Source organism: Tachysurus vachellii, chromosome 1 (genome assembly GCF_030014155.1).
Source record: "Tachysurus vachellii isolate PV-2020 chromosome 1, HZAU_Pvac_v1, whole genome shotgun sequence".
Classification (NCBI taxonomy): Eukaryota; Metazoa; Chordata; class Actinopteri; order Siluriformes; family Bagridae; genus Tachysurus; species Tachysurus vachellii.
This window is the reverse complement of record NC_083460.1, coordinates 4944113-4965577: the sequence shown is the minus strand read 5'-3', so window position 1 is coordinate 4965577 and position 21465 is coordinate 4944113. Positions and strand designations below refer to the sequence as shown.

At 37.3% G+C, this 21465-nt stretch overlaps 2 protein-coding genes across 4 annotated transcripts; one reads left to right on the top strand and one right to left on the bottom strand.

Moving 5' to 3' along the window:
• Positions 1-3364: 3364 nt before the first annotated feature.
• Positions 3365-14194, bottom strand: atcayb (ATCAY kinesin light chain interacting caytaxin b). 3 transcript variants are annotated; one of them, XM_060869228.1, is made up of 13 exons: positions 13487-14194; positions 11890-11996; positions 10473-10522; positions 9885-10118; positions 9511-9681; positions 8744-8846; positions 8426-8557; positions 8248-8334; positions 8055-8177; positions 6464-6499; positions 5933-5977; positions 5740-5779; positions 3365-4818 (listed from the first exon to the last, which is right to left on the bottom strand). In XM_060869228.1, the coding sequence occupies exons 2-12, from the start codon at positions 11964-11966 to the stop codon at positions 5746-5748; spliced, it is 1092 nt and encodes a 363-aa protein (XP_060725211.1). In that variant the 5' UTR covers positions 11967-11996; positions 13487-14194; the 3' UTR covers positions 3365-4818; positions 5740-5745. The 3 variants fall into 3 exon arrangements, with proteins under 3 accessions (XP_060725211.1, XP_060725219.1, XP_060725227.1); XM_060869236.1 differs by having other exon boundaries at positions 8055-8153; XM_060869244.1 differs by lacking the exons at positions 3365-4818; positions 5740-5779; positions 5933-5977 and having other exon boundaries at positions 6257-6499; positions 8055-8153.
• A 2781-nt stretch (positions 14195-16975) lies between these two features.
• On the top strand, positions 16976-21160 carry cplx4c (complexin 4c). The gene is made up of 3 exons (XM_060892286.1): positions 16976-17295; positions 20183-20270; positions 20353-21160. The coding sequence occupies exons 1-3, from the start codon at positions 17123-17125 to the stop codon at positions 20575-20577; spliced, it is 486 nt and encodes a 161-aa protein (XP_060748269.1). The 5' UTR covers positions 16976-17122; the 3' UTR covers positions 20578-21160.
• The last annotated feature ends 305 nt before the right edge of the window (positions 21161-21465 follow it).

The following is a 21465-nucleotide window of genomic DNA, read 5'->3' as shown; positions in this document are numbered from 1 at the left end:
CTGTACTATTTCATTGACAGACTAAGCTTTCTTGTTAAATATATATAGCAGATTCTGCTTTGCGTCACTCAACCCATAGCCACTCCCCTTGTTTCCGCATAACCAATCATGGTCTGCGGAACATCTGCGCTGAATTTGCATACCGACTCTGCACCTGTCGTCTCTCGTCACACCACGTGGATGCAGACCAAGTGAGTCACTAGTTATCTATCTATCTATCTGTCTATCTACTGTATTTGTCTATCTATCTAAAACAAATGTTTCATGTCACATTGATGTATAAGCTAGTACACTATGGGTTGTTTGGCCATTAAGTCAGATCACATTGTAACTCTATTTTTATTACAAGCAAATCTCATTTTTAACTTTTTAACTTCTTAATAACATGAGATTTAGACATGACATGACATGACATGACATGACATGATATGACCTCCTAATTCCAACACCACCAAAAGAAAGTAAAGACAAATAAAGAAAAAAGACATCTGCTTAAAATAATTTGTTTAATTAAAGGTTATAGTAGGTTTCCCAGCAATGTAAGAAAGCCACATAAATACATTGGTTCAATACATTCGTTGGTCCTTAGTAATCCCTTTATCCTTGACTTGAGGTGCATAAGCATAGCCTTCCTATATGATTTCTTTACTTTGGGAGATTGGAGACCGGAGAACTGGTAGAAATTCCCATGCAAATATGGGGAGAACATGCACACAGTAAATTTCACAGAAACAATAATCTGAGCTCACAACTTACCATTAAAATCTTAGAAATGTTACCAGGATATTAAACAAATGAATGAATGAATGACTGAATGAATGAACTTTACTTTAACAGACCATAACATTTTAGTTGACACTGTATTTAGGCATCTAAGGTTAACATGACATAGCTACGTACCTAAGATTAGCCATTTAGATCTCTATCCACAGCTAATCAAATATAATTTAGATTACTATCATTTAATGTACTTTAAACATATGTCCATGTATTAATAATACAATGCATCTGGGTGGGTTTTACCACTGTGCCAAATAATAGTGCACAAAGTGTTTAATTTTAGACACATAAATTTGCACTCAGCAGGTGAAGTCAATTTTTCGGTCATGATTCGGTTAAAATTAGTGCCGCTATAGGACAATTATCAAAAATAAGGATGGTGTGATGAGGACCAAGAAGTCATAATAGCTTTGTGGGTTAATTATAGTTATAGTCATAATTACATTTCTATTTACCAAAATTTAAAACTGTGCAAATAAACAAAGGGTTAAACACGGCAGAGCTGGAAATAATCCTTTTTTCAGCTTATAGAACCCTGGTTTCTGCTTATAGAATGCACGGCTTTGTGTTGCTCTCTATTTTCAGCATTAGTACAGTAAACAGACTGAGATGTAATAAGGTGTTTGCTACACAGGGTTTTCTTGTCCTTAAAAAGAAAAGATGTTTTGCTGTTTTGGAAATACACACCACACAGGAACAGACCACAGTAACAGACCAGACCAGAAGAGGCTTAGAAACAAGAAATATATTACTAAGCCATTCGGTTATTTGCAAGAAATGTTAAAACAGTTACTGACTCCTGTAAAACCAGACTGAAAAAAAAACAAGACAAAAAACATAAACATGACAAAGCTAATTTGTACTTTGTGGGGGGAAAAAAAGGCTTGGTCTTGGCATGGGCCTTATGGCCTATCATACTTTATATTGTACCACTGGATTACTTTACTCTGACCTCTGCTTCTCTCATGTCTCCATTACACAAAAGATCATTTAATTACGTTATCCACAATTCAAAATGATGTCTTCATAATATCAAAGAAAAAAATCTATAATAATCTTTCTAAATGAATTCTAGTATATGTACATACACACTGATTAATTTGACTGTTTCTATTATTTTTCTTATTTCTATCTATCTATCTATCTATCTATCTATCTATCTATCTATCTATCTATCTATCTATCTATCTATCATAATAAAGGTACACATCTCATTAATTAATACTATTTTGAATTTCTTTTTCCTACATCTGCTATAAATGATTAAATTACACAGTGTATGTATGCGATTATCTTTCCCATTATATATCCCATGTTATTGGAAATGTTACAGCCGAGTTATGTTGATGCAGAGATGACAGGCAAGTAGGTGGAAGTGTTATTGCCAGAGAGGGAATTTTCCCTACCAAGACATTAAACGATCCATGTGGCTCTTAGTGAAGCAGGATCAGCTCTATATTTGTCACTCAGCCTCTGTGTATGTGTGGGCTGGTAAAAAAAAAGGTGCCACTGCGTCACAGATGCCGCTGATGCAACCAGCAGGAACACTCATGGACATGGGATATATTATTCTGGACTGGTCATGCAGTCGACCTTCAACCTGACAGTCATCTTTATCGGCATGTACGCCTGGATCTTTGTGTCTTCCACTTCTAATTAGATCAAAAAACATTCCCAGATTCCAAGAAGGGCAAATGAGATGAAAATGTTCACCCTTCTGACTGATAGAAGAGTCAATAGCACACGTACACGTGTCACTTCCTTTATGATAAAACTATTTCTATTTATGACACTCAGAGGGTTCATTAGTAGGGAAGGGCAACAACTTTGGAGCTCTGCTATCACATTAAAGTGCTTTCATGTGTGCCGGTGCTTATATTTGAAGTAGTTTTGAAACGGTAAAACAAACACGTCCTTATCAGTACAACACGGGTCATGGTCCAGCTATTGTGACAGATTATTATTATTATGATTAGAAAGATTATATTTCTTTTTAAATATACAGAAAGCAGTACAGATGAAGGGGCAATAATATTGTTCCCCTGTAGAGTCGGATCAACGGAGACGTGCCACAGGGTTCCAGTGGACGATGACAATAAGACCCGCACGGGGTTTTACTCACCTGCTGTAAATTTTTTATTGATGGAATGAGTGCATAGATAAATGCTGTGATACAACACATTACATTTACCTCAATCATTTAGTTGGCATCATGTAAATAGGTAACTCCAGTGAGGACTGTTCTACTTTGGGTTTAGGTGACTTTATGAAGGACAAAACAAAGCTTTAGCCAGGAATGAACCCTGATAGCTAAGATCATGGTTTATCACACGGCTTTGTATCCTGTCACGTCCCACTCGAACAGCCACCGTTCAGCTGCTTCTGTTATCGAAATAATCTCATAAACATCTAGTGACCCAGAATCAACTCAAACTACAGCATGTGACCGACTTGTTTACACCGTCATCATGGACTCCTTCAAACCCGACAGACGTTTTCCCTGACGATTCATAGGAATAGCTTTACTCTCAAGAATTTCATAAATTATGAACGCTTTAAAAATAAACACACAAAGAAATGCTGCTTCAATTCCGTTGTTTTTACTTTATTAAATCATGTCTGCTTCGATGACCGTTCACGTCATTCACACAAAACCTTATCTATGAAACAAACACGGTGTGATACAAATGTTTTACTTACAATACACTGTACAGAGTTATGTACAATAATCCGGCTACATATTTGAACTTTTTACATCCCTCCTGATTGAGTGGAACAAAATCGAATTTCTGTAGATACATCACTGAAAAATTCAGAAACGGCCCAGAAATTTTGTTAAGAAATCCTGTAGTTACATGATAGTAGGAAATGAATATTATTGAGAAATATGTGAGCGAACATTAACGGTCAAGGACTATAGCATTTATTTTATTATTATACCCCGGACCTGTTTTTTAGGACTGCGGTAATACACAAAGCATAAAATCCAAGAGTTATTAATGAAGTGTTATCTTTTGGGAAAAAACCCCAAAAGCATACATTATTTAACAGTTTACAGAAAGCTGGATTTCATTTACAGCATCTGGCAAAAGTCTGCTGGTGTGAATGATGTCTGGAATGATGAGGAAAAAATGACTGTGTGTATGTTAGTAAATACGACTGTTAAAGCAATTAGTGCAAGATAACTGTATCAGTGCAAGACAAAAAACATGGATGTCCATGTCGAGCTTCTCCACATGATTTATACACTACAATCCTACGACTCATGAATCCTACGTACGGTCCAGGATGAGAACGACTTGATATCTTTTTAGAAAAAGCTTACATGGTGCTTTGTTTAAAAAAAAAAAAAAAAAAAGCTGCTAGAGTACTTTTAATGTGATGGAGTGTCTCTATTTACATTCAAAGTCATGCATCAGGTTAAAGAGGAAATGCTTAGTGGCCATATTAATAGGAATACCTGTATCTGGTAAAAAAAAAAAATAAAAATGCAGTCAGATAATTACACATCAGAATGAGATAAAATGTGATCTCTTTGACTTTGGTGGTGATTTTGGTGCCAGACAGGATGGACAGACAGGTGGACAGGTGTAGGGGAAAAAAAACCCACCCAAAGTAGTGCAAAGTAGTTCTGCTACAGTGCAAAACACCTTACTGTTGGGACGAGAGATGACCAGACTGGTTTTAGACGGGTCTAAGAAAAGTCAGCCACTATGTAAAAAAAGTATATCAGAATTCTCAACACATTAAACAATGAGGTTATAACAGCAGAAGACATTGGCTTTCACTCCTGTCAGCCAAGAACAGGAACGAATGAGGTTACAGTCGCCTTTCCAGTCTTCTGCTGCTGCCACGCGTTCGGCTGAGTATCAGATCATAGCACAAACACACAAGCGCACAGTCGTTCCTATTAAACTGGCCACTGATAGCATATAAAGTCTCTCAACAGCTCCTTTTCAGCCAGATGGATGATGATTTGTAGAAAACATACAGGGATGTTGATGTTCCAGGAAGAAAGCTTGCCCTTTTTGTCCTTTGCTGTAAACAGGTTAATGACAAAATTATCACAAACATCTTCACAAAATTTATCTCTGTATGCAGAAGTATATTCATGCAGATTCTGTAGATGAGAGAGGAAAAAAATATATATATATATTTGGAACATATAAACAAAACACATTGAAGTGTTCTGGTTTAGGCCGCACACGTGTCCGTCTTGTGTGTGGACGTGGTCTGACGCCGCACCGAAGCTACACTGTATTTATTAGCTGCTAGATACAGACCCTTTTGCTAAAATCACAGACTGCACCTTTAATTCAATCACTGTTTGTCAAAGAATATCACGCTCTAATCATCTTAAAAACCACAGCCTGATTTAATTGTCACTAATTGATCAGAGCTAAGCGCTCGTAATCACTGATCCATTTCTGCCCGAGCTTTTCTGATACACTGCGTCCGTTTGTCAGAGAGGTGACCTGCCTTAATAACATGCCCTTCTACATTTCAGACAAGTCACAGGGACATTAGACAAAGTTACAATAGCAGCTTCTGTCTCCTGACAAAAGCGTGATTTATATAGCAGTGTGCTGATCAGGTGTGTGTGACACGAAGGGCATTTAAAAAGAAAAGATAAATCACCAAACAGAGCGTGGAAAGAAATAGAGACAGTGCACGTGTGTGTTTATGTTTGGGTGTGTGATCGCTGAAGCATTGGCAGTAACCCGTGTGCCAGTAAAAATAGCATTGATCAGACCGGGAGGACTAGGTGCGCTGAAGAGGGCAGCAGATGTACCTTATGTAACGTGCTTCACAGTCGCACTTTAAAAAAAATTCCACCAGCGCCCAGGGTAGCTCGGACGTTCAGGGTGGAGCTGTGAGCACCCAACATGGAATATTCACTGTCAGCCATTAACCCAGCTCATTTAGAGGGGCTCTAGTGTTACAGGTCAGTTTTCTTACCTACAGTCATGGACAAGTCTCCGCAGCCATCGACCTGGGCCTGCGAAATGACACTAACATGAACATACATGCTGCAGTCATCAATGTTTACACTTCATAATAATTACGTTTTTAATATATCATATGAAAATAACAAATTACTTAGCAAAACATTCTACTTGACATTGCTAAATCTCTTTAAGGTGTTAATCACCTGTCTGAATCTGATATGTCACTCTGTCTCTGGTCTTCAGGAGGCCTATGGAGGAAGAGGAGGAAAAAAATTATATCACTCTTTCTTCAAATGTAAAGTTATTATTAATGGCGCATTATATATATATATATATATATATATATATATATATATATATATATATATATATATATATATATATATATATATATATATTTATATGCTAGTAAAATCTTTTGCCTAAATCTACTGTACATGCTTCGTTTTTCAGATTAGATTTAGATTGCTATATATTTAATAAATAATCCATGAATTATTAAGTAAATAATTAAATGTTCAGTGGGAGATTCATTTCATGAAGTTATCCGAGTTGATTCAGGTGCTGTAATGAGCTATGCTTTAAACTCTAAACCTAACCTAGGAATGTGTGTGTGTGTGTGTGTGTGTGTGTGAGGGGTCAGATGGATGTGAGGAGCTCCTAGATTCTTGTAAAGGCCAGAGGACACTCGAGCAGTACCTGACTGAATGCCAACCCACAAGCCCCAGTTTTACCTTTCCGTCTGGGCCTTGAGACGCTCCTCATCATATCTAAGCAAAAGCAGGAGACACACTTCATTACTGCGCTGACACACATCGTTCACGATATTCTTTAACTCTTTAGAACCCTGGAAACTGCAAACAACACTAAAAATGTATTCGGTTAAACCTGGGTCAGTCTTTCAATTTCACAATGTTTCAAAATATTACTTCAGGACTTTCCAAATGCTTTTAGGGGAAAAATAAACATTTAAAATGAGATTTATAGTCATTTTTTTACTGAATGATTGTAGAGTCTCTAACTACTTTGGGATAAATTATTTTTATTTTGACACTTCTATTGTGTAAATTGTAATTTTGAAGCAAAGAAAGAACCACAAAATGCCAAACCAATAATAAATAAATAAATTCATTGTTATTATTAAAGATTGCTAGGATTAGGAAATTGTTTATCAATTTTGTTTTTTAAGTTACTCACAGACAGACAGAAGTACATCTCACTTTGTAGCTTTTATTACATCTTTATCATTTGAATTCAACCAGAATCCAAACACATCGCTGTCTTTCATTCGAATCAAACCCGAATTCTCATGAGGTCTGAATAATTGTGATAAATGAAGTAAAGTAGGACAAACTATTTAACTCAATCATTGTATTTCTTATATTCATGTTATCTAGATAAGTCTGGAAGATTATGTGAAATATTACAGTTAGCTTTTTTGTGTCCAAGCGCCGAAGCACTGTCTTTTTTTTTTTTTGGCCATTTTTGAGGTGCTCAGCTTTCGAAACTCATGGAACTTGAGACAAACATCGGAAATGTTGGTCATGTTCTGGCAAAGGTTTGGATCCAGTCATGGCCTTTTACACATTTTCTTATTTAGCTTTGAAGAACATGAAGCACATTCGGTAGGCGTAGGATTCTCCATTTCACCGCATCCATTAACTGTGCATAGTTAAATAGCAAGCTTTAATAATTTAAATTACATTAACCCAAATTTCCGAGGCAGATCTTTGATGCTAAATTAATTTTGGACTCCAAAAATGCCATGGGGAGGCAATTTACATGACAACTTAGCATGTAGCCTTGTGCGGACAGGAAGTATGGCACAATTCCACTGAACATCGTCCAAGCGACTCAACCGCGTCGAGTCATGATAAATGATTAATATTGATAAATGTATAGTGATGGACGGCTATTAACTAAATGGCAACAGGAAGTGAAGCATATAAGATTTTAATACTCTTCCTAGAGGAATCAATTGATTCAAAACAAATTTGCCAATCATAATGTAAAAAAAAAAAATCCATGTTATTTATCTTTTCAACTCAATTCCATTTTATTTCTAAAGCACTTTGAACAAAGGACATTGTTTCAAAGTAGCTTTACAGGACATAAAAGACGTTATGAGCAAGGAATCTTAAAGTAAAGTCTAATCTTAAGCTTGAAATTGCTTTGCTTGTATTAAAAATTTCTATGTACAAGAATGTCTGTGCTACTTGTCCACACCAAGTTCCTGAAGCTTCAGTTTTAGATTTCTGGCAGCCTTTTTTTAAACTTCTCTAAAGATTGTCTCTTAAGCGCCACCTTCTGACGGTCAGTACTCACTGCAGCACACACTCAGGGATCTGCACATGCTCCATAGGGACGATCTGAGCCAACTCCTCCAAACTCTGCACATAGCGAACCTTATCCAGGAACTTCACACTGGCAAGAGAGTGTAGTTTGATTCTAAACAAAGACATGGCTGAAGTATGATACAAAGCCAAATGATATTATTTGATCTAGGAAGTGCTCTTACCTAATGAAAGGGCGTGAGATGGCCAGAACTGTCCGAATAAACCAGGACGGGTGTGCAATTATCAGACACTTGAGATTCTTCCTTAACCTTTAAATGAGATGTGTGCTCAGTGACATCAAAATAATCTTGACTAACTGTATTAGAGACTTGGATATGTGTTCACTTTATATCTAAATACCTTCTATCGATCATCTGGTAGCACCTCTTGAGCCAACTGATGCCAGGCATCCTCCTGCGTGGAGTTGCTCCATTCAGGTATATGATCATATAGTCCTCAGCTACAAGTAACTCCAAACTGCTGATCACGTACCTACGCAGGAAGACAGATACATGGGAATATTCAAATTCACCCCAAACTACCACCAGATCTCTTCCTAATGTGATACAAATGAACATACATTTACTTGATTGAGATGAAATTAGGCTACACACCACAAACACTCATTTTCTCATGCTAGATGTATTTTTTCCTGGATGTGTTTGAGCACAGGCTTACAGGAAGAGGTTCTCCATGATGTAATGGTAATCGGCACAGCCGCTGTCCGGGAGGTAGCAGGCCGCAAACACAATGATGGCATTCAGACCCTCGCCATAATAACCTGCAGGAAGCAGAAGATTTGGGTCTGGGTTTCATAGGCAACATGATCATATATTTGAATACAAATTTGTGCAGAAAAAAAGAATTCGCTTGTAACTCGCTGTTTATGCAGCATGCAACATTGCCAGCTCACTGACCTGGATGAAGTGCTCACTGAATGAATGAAGTTTTAAGACAAGGTAACATTAATCTTCATTTCATTCCATACAGAACTGGTCTTAGAATACCTTAAACCTTATTTCCTGTCATAATAGATGTGTCCCACCATGAACAACATTATATAATCTGACTCCTTAGAGAGATTGTAAGAGAAAAAGTAAGATTTAAAAGGTATGGCTTCATGACTACACATTAACTTTAACATTCCTATTTGCTGTGGTTGTACCCTCAAGTGTACAGCTTTTGCCCGTGTGTGTATCTTTGACCTACATACATCATGTAGTGTAACTTTTACTCACAAAATTATTGTCCTTTTACTAGTTTACCTAGTGCTTCTCCAATTCGTAACAGGAAAAACATATTAAAACATATTAACGGTGCAGGAAAGCATTTTAACCTGAGTGTAGTTAACACTGCTAATACTGAATAGCTATTTATATATTATTTATTTTCTACAACGTTTAATTCTTTCATCTTAGTTGGTTTAAGATGAAGGTTGCCCTGACCTCCATGAGTGACCACGCGCAGGTATGGTCGGATGATCTGCATGTCTATGCGGTGCTCTTTGTCTCCAATGATCACAGTCCTCCATAGTCGAGCAGTCCCATCTCCCTCCTCACCCCCCTGACCCGATCCGTCACCTGGACCAACTTTAGCTTGTGCCACAAGGGCGTCATCTGTCAGAAAGGCGAGAAGCGTTGAATAAAACTGTAGTACTGGGTGTGAGAATTCAAGTTCACCAAATGCAAAAGAAATGAAAAGAAATTAATTATAGATACTTAGTCGCTATATCACCGTGTCCATACTTTAAAATGATCATAAGTTCTCAGTTTAAATCAGGAAGCAGCTGGAAAACAATACGCCTTGACCTCGTACACACCTTCCCACTCCAACTCATTTCCGCTGGTGATGAACTCTAAAGAGTCTGTTTCATCTGGTGTGTCCATGTCTTCTACATTAAGGTCCAGATCATCCGGAGTGTCCAGGATGTCATCGGACAGGAGGGACCCTTCGCTCCGGTCCAAGGACAGATTTATGTCTGGTGCAATGAGTGTTCTGCGTTTACTCTGAGCTGCTGAGCCTCCATGACCTCCATGCAAAGAGCCAGGGGGAGCTGAGGCATGAAGACGACACACACACACACACTTATTCATTCAGAAACAGTAAAGCCAAATGTCTTAAATACAAAACAGTCAGTGGGTCACAAACATGACAGCTTTAGTTCTGCTAATACTAGCCCACTTGCTTCTGTTTTGTACTTTCATACTAAGCTATTTTACAGATTTGAACCCTATCCTGCTTGAATATACTTTAATAAGTGATTCTTATTCTTATTAGCACACTAGCAACATTACGCGCTTCCATGCTAGCATGCTATCCTTTGTGCATATTGACATACTTGCATACTAAAGCTACTTTACTAGCATAAAATCATACCAGGATATTAGCAGATTGTAAAGCTACGTACACGTGCGATTGTCAGTAAGTCCATCAAGGTCTCCATCCTCCGGCAAAGGCCTGAACAGAGACAACACGAAGGAACAGGGCAAGATTATTATAGCCTTCTTTTTCACATCCACACAATGGTCTTGATGCACTAGACGTTTCCTAAAGACTTTACTCCCTGTAGAAGGTGACGTGTTAAGGTTTGTCAGCTTGCACAATAGAAGAGCAGACAGCTTAAGGCTCTCTGGAAGTCTTAATTGTAGCTGCTGTCTCTGGTGACATGCGTCCTGACTTTCACTGTGTAATTAGCGCTCTTTTAACCACTGTAATATCACACTGTTTAATGATAAGGGACCAGAATGGATTGTGGTAGAGGCCGAATAGTCAGACAATGTGTGTCATGAACAGAGTTTCTTTTTCAGAGTGGATGCAAGTGCAGGTCGCCTTAATCAAGACACTCTGTTGTAAATCTGTAATCTGTTTCTAATCTGTAAGCATTTTTGTTGAACTTTATTTATTTATGTTACTTAATCTTTTATTTTAACTTGTAAGTTTGTATGTATTTTACTTTTGTTTATTGAGTATGCCTCTGACTGATGATGTAATCCTTTAAAGCCAATAAAAAAATACTCTTGTTCACTGCTAGTCGTTCGTTCAATGTCCTAATAATATATGTAAGTATGTTAATGTGGCTATACAATGCCTTGACATTATTTATGGATCATATTATATTTATAAACTGGGCACTTTAACACCTGTACACCTGACTGTTCATGAAATCATCCAATCAACCGGTCATGTGGAAGCAGAGCATTGCATTCAATCATGCAGATACAGCTCAAGATGGTTTCAAGCTGGTATTTCAGAAACTCCTGGGATTTTCCCATTAACTCTTTTTTTCCCAGAAGCCAAAAAATGGATTTTTCTCCTGTATTTGTTGTGTTTATGTTCAGTATTGAATGTCTTTGTCATGTCTTTGTCACTCCACAGTGGTGTTTAATATGAAGGTCATATGAAAATAGGCACTCAGGGTTTTAAGAATTTGTAGTTTCATGTAATTATGTCTGTTTTTATCTATCCTACCATGGGCTATATTTTCATAGAAAAGTTCCCAAAAACCAAAAAGGTTTTCTCTGAGATGCCCCAAGCGCTTGCGTCGTCAACCACTAAAATACTGTGTAAGGTTATCCAACAGACATCTCACAGCGAAAGTCAACAGAGTCCTGACTCATTTTATATCTTATATAAATTATGTTTTATGTCTTTCAGAGACTGTGCCAAGATTGTGTTAAGAATTCTCTGAAATAATGTGCACTATGATTTAAAATTTTTACAAAATACAGAAATATTATAAAGTAATCATTATAAGATTTTGCAGTAAAGTTAATAAGTGCTCTACGGATTGTATGATGATTTGGAGACACAATGCACTTAGTTACCGTGGGAAATCTTCATCCTGCCACTCATCCTTCACCTCTAAGTTCTCCATGCGGAGAGTGGCTTCTGTCGTCCCCATCCTCCTGTCCCGAGGCGCAGACAGGTCACACTGCAACGCACATAAAACCAAATTAAATCACTGATTCACAAGATTTTTACATGAATCACAAAAGTAATAATATACACTTTATACACATTAACACTTTTATATGCACACTGTGGTTTTCCAAATTTGCAGATATTTGACAAAAATTTGCAGATACTAATTTGACAAGTCTACATACACACTATGACAGATCAGGATCTCATTCTCACTTAAGATGAATTAGACACTGAATTTGTCCCTAAAAGTCATTTGAAGTCTCACTCTATCCCTGTAAAAGCCTCCAACAGTTTCTTCTGTAATATCTCTGCTGTTGAAATGTGCTTGCTATAATGCTGGCTACAGATGGAACTGAGATATAAGAATAATATCAATTTAAAGGAGAGAGAGAGAGAGAGAGAGAGAGAGAGAGAGAGAGAGAGAGAGAGAGAGAGAGAGAATGAGTCACGCTCGACGTCCCAAACAGGAAAAAAGCAATAATGAACAAAAGCATAAGCTGAGATCACGATCACATTCACATTCTTGGATTGGATCATAACAAGACTTAGCAACAGATGACCTTGAAACAAGCAGCAATATGAACAGTGTGTTTGCATCAATACTATGAAGGCTTTGAGTTTAGTTTTAAAATAAGAAAAAAATGTATAGAGATTTTTTAAATGATTTTATCCTGGTTAGGGTGGGGATGGATCTAGGACGTATACTGAGAACATGGATTGTGAGAAGGTGGATGTATTCCCCGTGTTTGTGTGTGTGTGTGTGTGTGTGAGTCTGTGTAGCTCTGTAATGGATAGGCATCCCAGCCAAGGATTATACCTGCCTAAAGTCCAGACTTCTCGGAATAGGCTCTGGATCCACTGTGACCATGACCAGAACAAAGTGCTTATTGAAGATGAATGAATGAAACATGATCTTATTTTATTTCATGAAAACTGTTTGTTTGTAGTTTTGCAGCAGTTTTGTTTGTAGTTCAGCACTAAATCCATTAATTATCTCTTTTGACCTCTTTTTTTTTTTTTTTTTTTTTTTTAGGTTTATTTCAGTTTATCAGTTATAAGCCCTACACTGGGAATGTTCTCATGTGTGTGAAGATGACAGAAATGTCAGTGTAACGTGCTGCTCATCACCGAGCCGACAGGATGTTACTCAACAAGAGGAAATTTGTAAGTGTGGAGTGACATCAAGTCAACAGTGTTTTCAGCTATGATAATGAACTCATGCACATCTGCAGCAGTGCAGGGGTTAAAGTCACTCCTCCTTCTGTCACACTTCTATTAATAGGATACGACTTTGGGTTATGATTCTAAGGTGGTTCTGGAGCGCCAAATAGACCCGAGCTCTCAATTGGAGGATTCATCGAGGAATAAAAAATCTCTCAAGTGTCAATTCTCTCAAATGACACACACACATGCACAAATGACACACACATGCACAAATACACACTCACAAACTCAAGCTGCCCAATTTGCAGAAAAACACTTAAAATATACACATACCTGTACGAAGGACAGTCACACCAGAAATACTCCTCTCTCTGGGTGTTCTCTGTTGTTCTGTGTGTGTGTGTGTGTGTGTGTGTGTGTGTGTGTGTGTGTGTGTATTCCCTTGCTCAGGCCTGGACTTGTTTTTTTGCCATGCTTAAATCCATAGTGCTCCACTTGTGTAAGAAAAGGAAGTCACATGCGCTGTCTCTCTTCCTTTTTCCTTCAATCTCTCTCCTGCACTGGACAGACAGTCTGGTGTGGCTAGATTTTGTGTGTGTGTGTGTGTGTGTGTGTGTGTCTGTGTGCTGTGTCTATTCCGTCTGCTTCCCAATGCACTTCTCTATTCAGCATCTACACACTGCCGTTTTCATCCAGAAGAGTTGAATCCAGATGTTCTTTGCCTCCTGTGCCTCCTGCAGCATGGCTCTCTGTCTAAGCTCTTCATCGCCATTATGGTTAACATGTCAGGTTACAGTCACACCGGCAACCACCAAGCACTGATGTGACGATTACGTAATGTCACCTGTAATGTTCTCCCTCTCTACATAACCAGAAAATAAAAACCCCTCACTTTGTATTAACACAGGGTTTAATTTCCCAGGCTAACTGAACAGAACCCTGTCTCTGTTAATGCTCCTAAAGATGGACGGCTCATTTTCACTGTTCCCTAGCAACAGCATCACTCTCTCCCTTTTACTTCTTATTAGCGTCCTCCTCCTTCTACTACCCACCCGTTCCTCTCTGCACTCATGCTCTCCAGCTCCTCCCTCACACCCTTCTCTCTCTCTCTCTCTCTCTCTCTCTCTCTCTCTCTCTCTCTCTCTCTCTCTCTCTCTCCAGCTGTCTTATCTGTGTTGCCTTTGTGCCTCTAGAACCCTGCCATTGGATGAGCCGCATTCCCTCCTGCTCAGTTACTGGCTGAGATGCTCTGCCTGGAGCGTCTGTACCCAGCTCAGTGATGTCATCACTTTTGTTCCCATGGTGCATTTATTTTGTAGTTTGCCCCTTCACTGCAGTGTGTGAGTAAGAGTCTATTAATTCCTACAGGTCAATACAGTTCAATGTGCTTTCATGAGTAGCATGAGGACATAGTGTTGTATCTGTAGGAAGAGGTGCATGTAAATACCAGAACATTCATTTTCAATTTCTTTTTGGGTAAAAAAAAAGTATGCATAAAAGTATATATATATATATATATATATATATATATGAAATAATAATAATGATGATGATGATGATTATTATTATTATTATTATGTTAGAATTAGAATGACATAACAGCTATTAACAATTTTATATTCATTTTATTCTGCTAACAATCATTATTATTCAACAATATTTTAATACTATTACCATCAATAATGATGATAATGATGATAATAAAAAATAATTAAGTATGCATAAAAATGCTGCTGCTAAAATGTAAGTAACCAACCAACCAACCAACCAAACAAGAAATAATAAATAAAAACAATGTATTATTATTGTAATAAAAGTAATATAAGCAACACTTAAAATTATCCAGCATTCTTTATAGAATTATTCACATTTTTGATGATGTTAGCCAAGTAATCTCTACCCTCATTACTTTTAATATTAGCATTTACAGTAACATGCTGGAGTTAATGAATGAATGAATGAATGAATGAGTTAATGAATTAACCCTAGAACAGACGTCGACCACTTCACCACCATCATGTCTGTTAAGAAAATAAATGGAGGTAGTAGAAAAGGATGTATTCAGCTTTTTTTTCACTTTGGGTAAAATACAGTGCTTGAGGACAGATTCTGTCAGAACTAAAAGCTCTCAGTCCATTAGCAGAAGTCAGTCAGACGGTTATCAATCTGGGCTTCTAAATATAGATTTTAAACATTAGGTGCTTTTTATAAGGGTTAAAAATTGTCTCAGGGCTTGTTGGTATTGACCCGGCTGGGGCAATACCAACTGTGGGAATCTCGACTGCTAGTATTTCTAATAGTGGGTCACTGTGTTTGCGATCTTGGTCTCTTTTCTTTCGTTTTTTTTTTTTTTTTTTTTTTTGGGGGAGCATTGAAAACATATTTTCAAGCAAAACCTCTACACCATATATCAGCATATATCTTCCCAAAAGTTTCTTCAGAGTTTCTTAATATTTACCTGGATAATTAAAGATTCTTATATAAAGAACCATTGTTACTGCTTATAGGGAAGTCATTTAGGCTCTGGGTTGTTGATCGGGGTTCAAACCCAAGCACAGCCAAGCTGCCCCTGTCAGGGCCTTGAGCAAGACCCTTAACCCTCACTGCACCAGCAGTGCTGTATCATGTCTGACCCTGTGCTCTGACCCCAACCTCCTAAGTTGGGATACGTGAAGAAATAATTTCACTGTGCTGTAATGTATATGTGACAAAATAAAAACTTCTATTCAAGTGTATTATTTATCAGTGTTGACATTTTATATTATTTCTCTGTCAACAGAAATGAAGACCTATCATTGCACTGCAAACATAAAAGGTGCATTTATCTTAAAATAATTTCCCAAGTCTGAATGAATTAATGCACAAACACAGCTAGGATGGAATCATATGAGGTCTACAGAAGTGAATAAACATTCTGCTTGTGAAGACCACTAGATGGAGATGCAGGTCAGCTGAGGAACCAGAAGAAAGAAAGAAAAAGAAAGAAGACGAAGAAGAAGAGGAAGAAGAAGAAGAAGAAGAAGAAGAAGAAGAAGAAGAAGAAGTACATAATAAAATACTTTGTCCATTCTGACAGCTAAACACAACATTAAAAACATGACACTGAGGCTCCTTTTATCTACCCTTGCTAGGTAGAGACTAGCCTTTTTATTTTGGCTTGAGAAATGCCAAAAAGCACTTTTCCCCAAAAAGCCCGGAGACCAAATATAATGAACTTAAAACAAAGAATTAAAGTGCAGTCTATGAATTTTGGATGAGCATGATGTATGAAAACACACCAAAAAACTATTTTATATTAATTTGTTAATAATGCATATAGTAATGCATATAGTCTATAGTTATATATATCCTGTACTAGAACAAATTCCTCGTACTGTATGTGAAAACATACTTGGCAATAAAGACCTTTCTGATTCTGATTCTGATATATAAAGATATAGACTATATGCATTACTTTATGATGAATTAGACAAATGCGTATAGTGCGTAATAATGCGTATAGTAATGCATATAGTCTACAGTATATCTTTATATATTTATATACACTATAGTCTATAGTATATAGTATAGTATATTATAGTATATTATATATATATATACAGTATATATAGTATAGTGTGTATATACACTATATATATTAAACTATTGAGCCTCAGATAAGACAATAGGTGAGCCCTTGTGTCAAGGTGAACGTGGCCCAGCTGTCTGTGAGCTGTTTGTAATAAGCTAAGCCCCTGAGCCGTTTTACCCCTGACACTGACACCCAGGTCCTCTCACACCTCGGGTTCCCCGCAACCACTGGGAGCCAGTGGACCACATAGAGCCACTGCATCTTATTTCACTCCATCTGTCTCTCAGACTCACTTTAAGAGACACATACACCGATTTTGAGCCACCTTATATATTTGGGCTGTAATCATAACTGATCTTTCCAGATAACGTGGCCCCCAAACTCCCAAATCCTGGACCATGTCTTTCTTAATGCAGCAGATGCTCGGGGATAAGTTAAAGAACATGATGGGAGGAGGAGGAGGAGGCGAGGAGTCGGGGCCGGCGGCAGGAGACGGAAAAGAGACTGCAGAGTCTAAGGGAATGACCCGAGAGGAGTTTGAGGAATACCAGAAACAACTGGTGGAGGAGAAGTGAGTAGATTTGCCTTTAATTAGGGTTGATTTCTTAATTGCTTTGCAGTTTGTCCCACTCATATCACATATACAAATATGTATGTAAAGATAAAGGTAAAAGTAAAAGACATTTTAAAACAAGAATACTTCATGACCACCAAAATGCATGTTTCAAATAAATGTCTCTAATTAACCCCCAAATTAATAAAACCCAAATGTATTTTTTTTCTGTTACTGTGTGATTTAAAAAAAATAACAATCTTTTCCTCAAGTCGTCCATTAAATATATGGAACGTTCCACAATTCACATGTTCAACAGGAAGTCACACCGTCTGAATGATCCTAACGATCATGGGAAGAAGAAAAGCATATTATACCCTTATATAACCCTTATGTAAATTTATGTCGTTGACCGATAATATAAAATTTTGAACGTACATCAAATGTTGAATTTTTTGCATGTCCATGTCATTAGTTTGGATGCTAGATCACCACATTTTGTGCTAGTTAAATGCTAATGAAACCTCGACTTTTACTCAATACATGGATTCTTAGATTAAATAAAAAAGTGGGGAAGTCATTTTTCTAATCTAACTGTGGAACGATGTCAATAAAGCGCAATTATGTGACGAGGAACTCTATTCTAGTTAGAACATGAAGTGTATCTTGTTTAAGTTATCAGCTATTTTATCAATGATTCAGACTCGGATGGACTTAGATGGATGGATGGATGGATGGATCTCCTGTATCTCCAGCATGTCCATGTGAGGAGCCTCCAAGTGATGAGACGTAGGGTAGAGGGACTGATCAGGGAGGTCTGGAGTGCAGAAGGCGTCAGGATCATGGCAACTGAATTGTTTTCATATGAATAAGCCAAAATTGCATCGTCTTGGCTTTAAATCAGATTCACCAAAACTTCCTAAATTTCTAATGTCAGAAAATACCAAGGAAATGTTCGGTCTGATTTAGGGCAATAAAAATTCTTCTCTTTGTTTTTACAAGAGGTCAAAAAATGGAATTTTTAGGTTTTGTCATCTCCATTTTTATCCATCTTTATTATGTCACTCCACAGTGGTGGTTAATGGATCAAATAAAAGTAGCCACTCAGGGCTTGTAGGTTTTTATTAGTATTCTTTTTTCCCTAGCATATAAGGGGAAAAATCTTCATAAATTTTCAACAAATTCAACAAAAAGCAAAAATGGTTAGTTTTTGTTTCAAACAAATGTTTCTCTCTTGAAAGTAAATGTCGATGTCAAACCCATTTCTGCTCTCTAAGACGCCCCAAGTGCTTCTTCCTCGAGTGTTTATCTAGAACCACTAAAATTCTGTGCAAGGTGATCAACATAGGAAAAATCACACGCATCACTCTAAAAGTCCGGATTCATTTAATATCAGACTCACAGCCAGAAAATCATTCATTACTTTATACTGATTGAAAATGTCCAATAAGTCGATTTCCATTCAAAGAGTTCAGTGAATTATAGCTATTTGCTTACATAATTCAAATTTGTTATATTTTCTTTAGCAAGCGGTACCGGTAGCCGTCACAATGACGTCTTGGAAAAGGGCCTACACATGTCACCATGATGTTTCTTTAAGTTGTCTGTTTATATAACACCTGAGAGCATTAAGTCAGAACTGGGTCATGGAGGTAAGAGCTCTAATCTGACCCTTTGCCAATGAAAGTGAAGATGACTTTGGCCCATTACATCTAGCACGCTAGCTGTTTCATTAGCATAAAAAAACTTAAGTCTCTTTTAATTTGAGGTGCCAGAGGTGTGGAAATTGGGCTCGTAGGTAGCGTGTGGAGTCGTTAAAATAACCAGGAAGCGAGAGAAGATGTAAAGAATTAAAGCTCTGTTCTTCTTTTAATTCTTGAGCTTCCTGTCTTTTACTCCAACCTTAAATCCGTGTAACTTTCTTACACAACAGGATTGGGTAAATGTTAGCAGGTTATTGTTTTTGACCCAAAATAATCGAGAAGCACTTGAGTTATAACCAGTTGAGTTATAACCAGTTGTTACTATAGCAACAATAACCTGAGCACCATTTTAACCTATCCTGGGTTTCGATCCTCAGAATCGAGTTTAATGATGCTTTTGCACCATGTCTTCTGCTGATGCAAGTTGTTTTGTGCTGAAACATTATAACTTCAGTAGCAGAAAACAGAAAATGAGAAAATGACTTGGTTTAAATTGCTGTGGCTATCAGAGAAGGTATTTATCAATAGTCTACTCGAATTATCTTTTCCTTGTCACTCACTGGGGCCGTTCTGTAATCTGTGCATCCTTTCTAGCTATAATACCTAATATAATGATATATTTGGACTTAATGTACCAATAAAAGCTATTAAAACAGACCCACACATGCCTTGACCACCTTAACAAAAAGGAAAGGTACAATTTTGTACCTTTAGGTAAAAACTCTTTCACTTGAAACTAAAATAAAAAGCAAAAGATGTCATTTATTTATTTGTCAAATGCAACATTAATAGAAATAAAGTGGGAGGCATGTTGACTAAGGTTGTGTCCTGCCTCCGTCCTGTGTGCCTGCATGTTCTCCCCTTGCTTTAGGGTTTCCTTCAGGTTCTCCAGTTTCCTCCCCAGTCCAAAGACATGAAACATAGGACTTTTGTTTTCTGTAGTGTGTGATTGTGCCCTGTGATGGGTTGACACCTTGTCCATGGTGTCTCTCACATTGGTGTCTCTCACCATGGTGTCTCGGGTCTTCTCCAAGCTCCCTGCAATCCTGTGTAGGATAAAGGTTACATGAAATGGACGGACGGATGGGTTCTAACACTTTATCTTTCTACAACTGGTTAAAGATGAATCATTTTTGTCTTCAGCTTTTACTAAAACTTCTTGAATGCATATAAAAGCTTTATCTGTGTGTCGTCTCTGACAGGATGGAGCGGGATAAGGAATTTGCGACAAGGAAAGCAGAAAGAGCCAATCTGAGAGTGCTGCTAAGAGACAAATACAGGCTTCCACAGGTACACAAACACACACATTCTACGCTTCTTTTACTTATACGACATCATGCCATCCATCATAACGTCGGCCGTTATTCGACAGAGCGCACAAGACGATGCCACGGTTCAGATAGCGGGCGACGACTTGGACGTGCCTGAAGAATTAGCTAAAATGGTGGAGGAGGATGAAGAGCAAGAGGAAATCAATGATTCCTTTATGGGCAGACTGCAAAACATGGAAATGGACTTTGATACGATCAAAGCCAAAGCTCAGAGCACGATTACAGAAGTCAAGCAAGCAGCAGAAGAAAAGTGTGTCCTGATGTGATATCGCATTTTCTGTGAGCTTTTTAACTGGCAAGTCAGACAAATCAAGTAGCAATTTAAAAACACTCATATTTTATTGATTTCATGATCAATTCCAGGAATTTCTAATGACTGTATGAATCTGTGGAAGAAAAAGAAAAACCACCGGTTTTTCATATGACTCTGTATCATCACTCGTTACCTTAAATGGCATTGTTTGGGACGTCATGAACTAGTTTAATAAATTTATACAAAATTTGAAAAAATATAAATAGTCGTTTTAGATTCCACGATCATTTTCATGTCATTTTCTTCATTTTCACAGCACTGATAGTGTGTAGATTTTGTTCGGTTGCTTCAGTTACTCTCTATTTTCTAGAGGCTTTTACAGAATATAACATTAAATATATCTATGCAGTATATCACACTACTATAAAACTATTTCTCAAATCAACTTGAAAGAAAGAAACTGATGTATTTGACTGAGAAATCAAGTTAGAACGCTAACAGGAGTCCCAAGACATCATCCTATCGTACCTTCACTAAGAGTTTTGCAAAGATTCTCTCTATACTTTTTTCTCAGTTCTATCTTTTTTGTAATTAACATTATTAAAACATGAGATACTCATTACAAGGACGTTTATAATATAAAATTATACGTGATCTTTTTGATGGTGTATCATTTCATGTTTTTGTAACGCTTTATATTGTATTGCTTTCTGCTTTATAGCATGTTTGCTCATCCTCTGTGAATCTAGGTGAAATAAAATAAATAAAATAAAACTTTTCCACTTGCTTAAATAATATGCTTAAATTGTACAGAATACGTTGTCTGATTTTACTTACCACATTTACTTTAACTTTTATTCCTCTCATAACAATCATTTTTTTCTTCATTAAAGACTTTCTA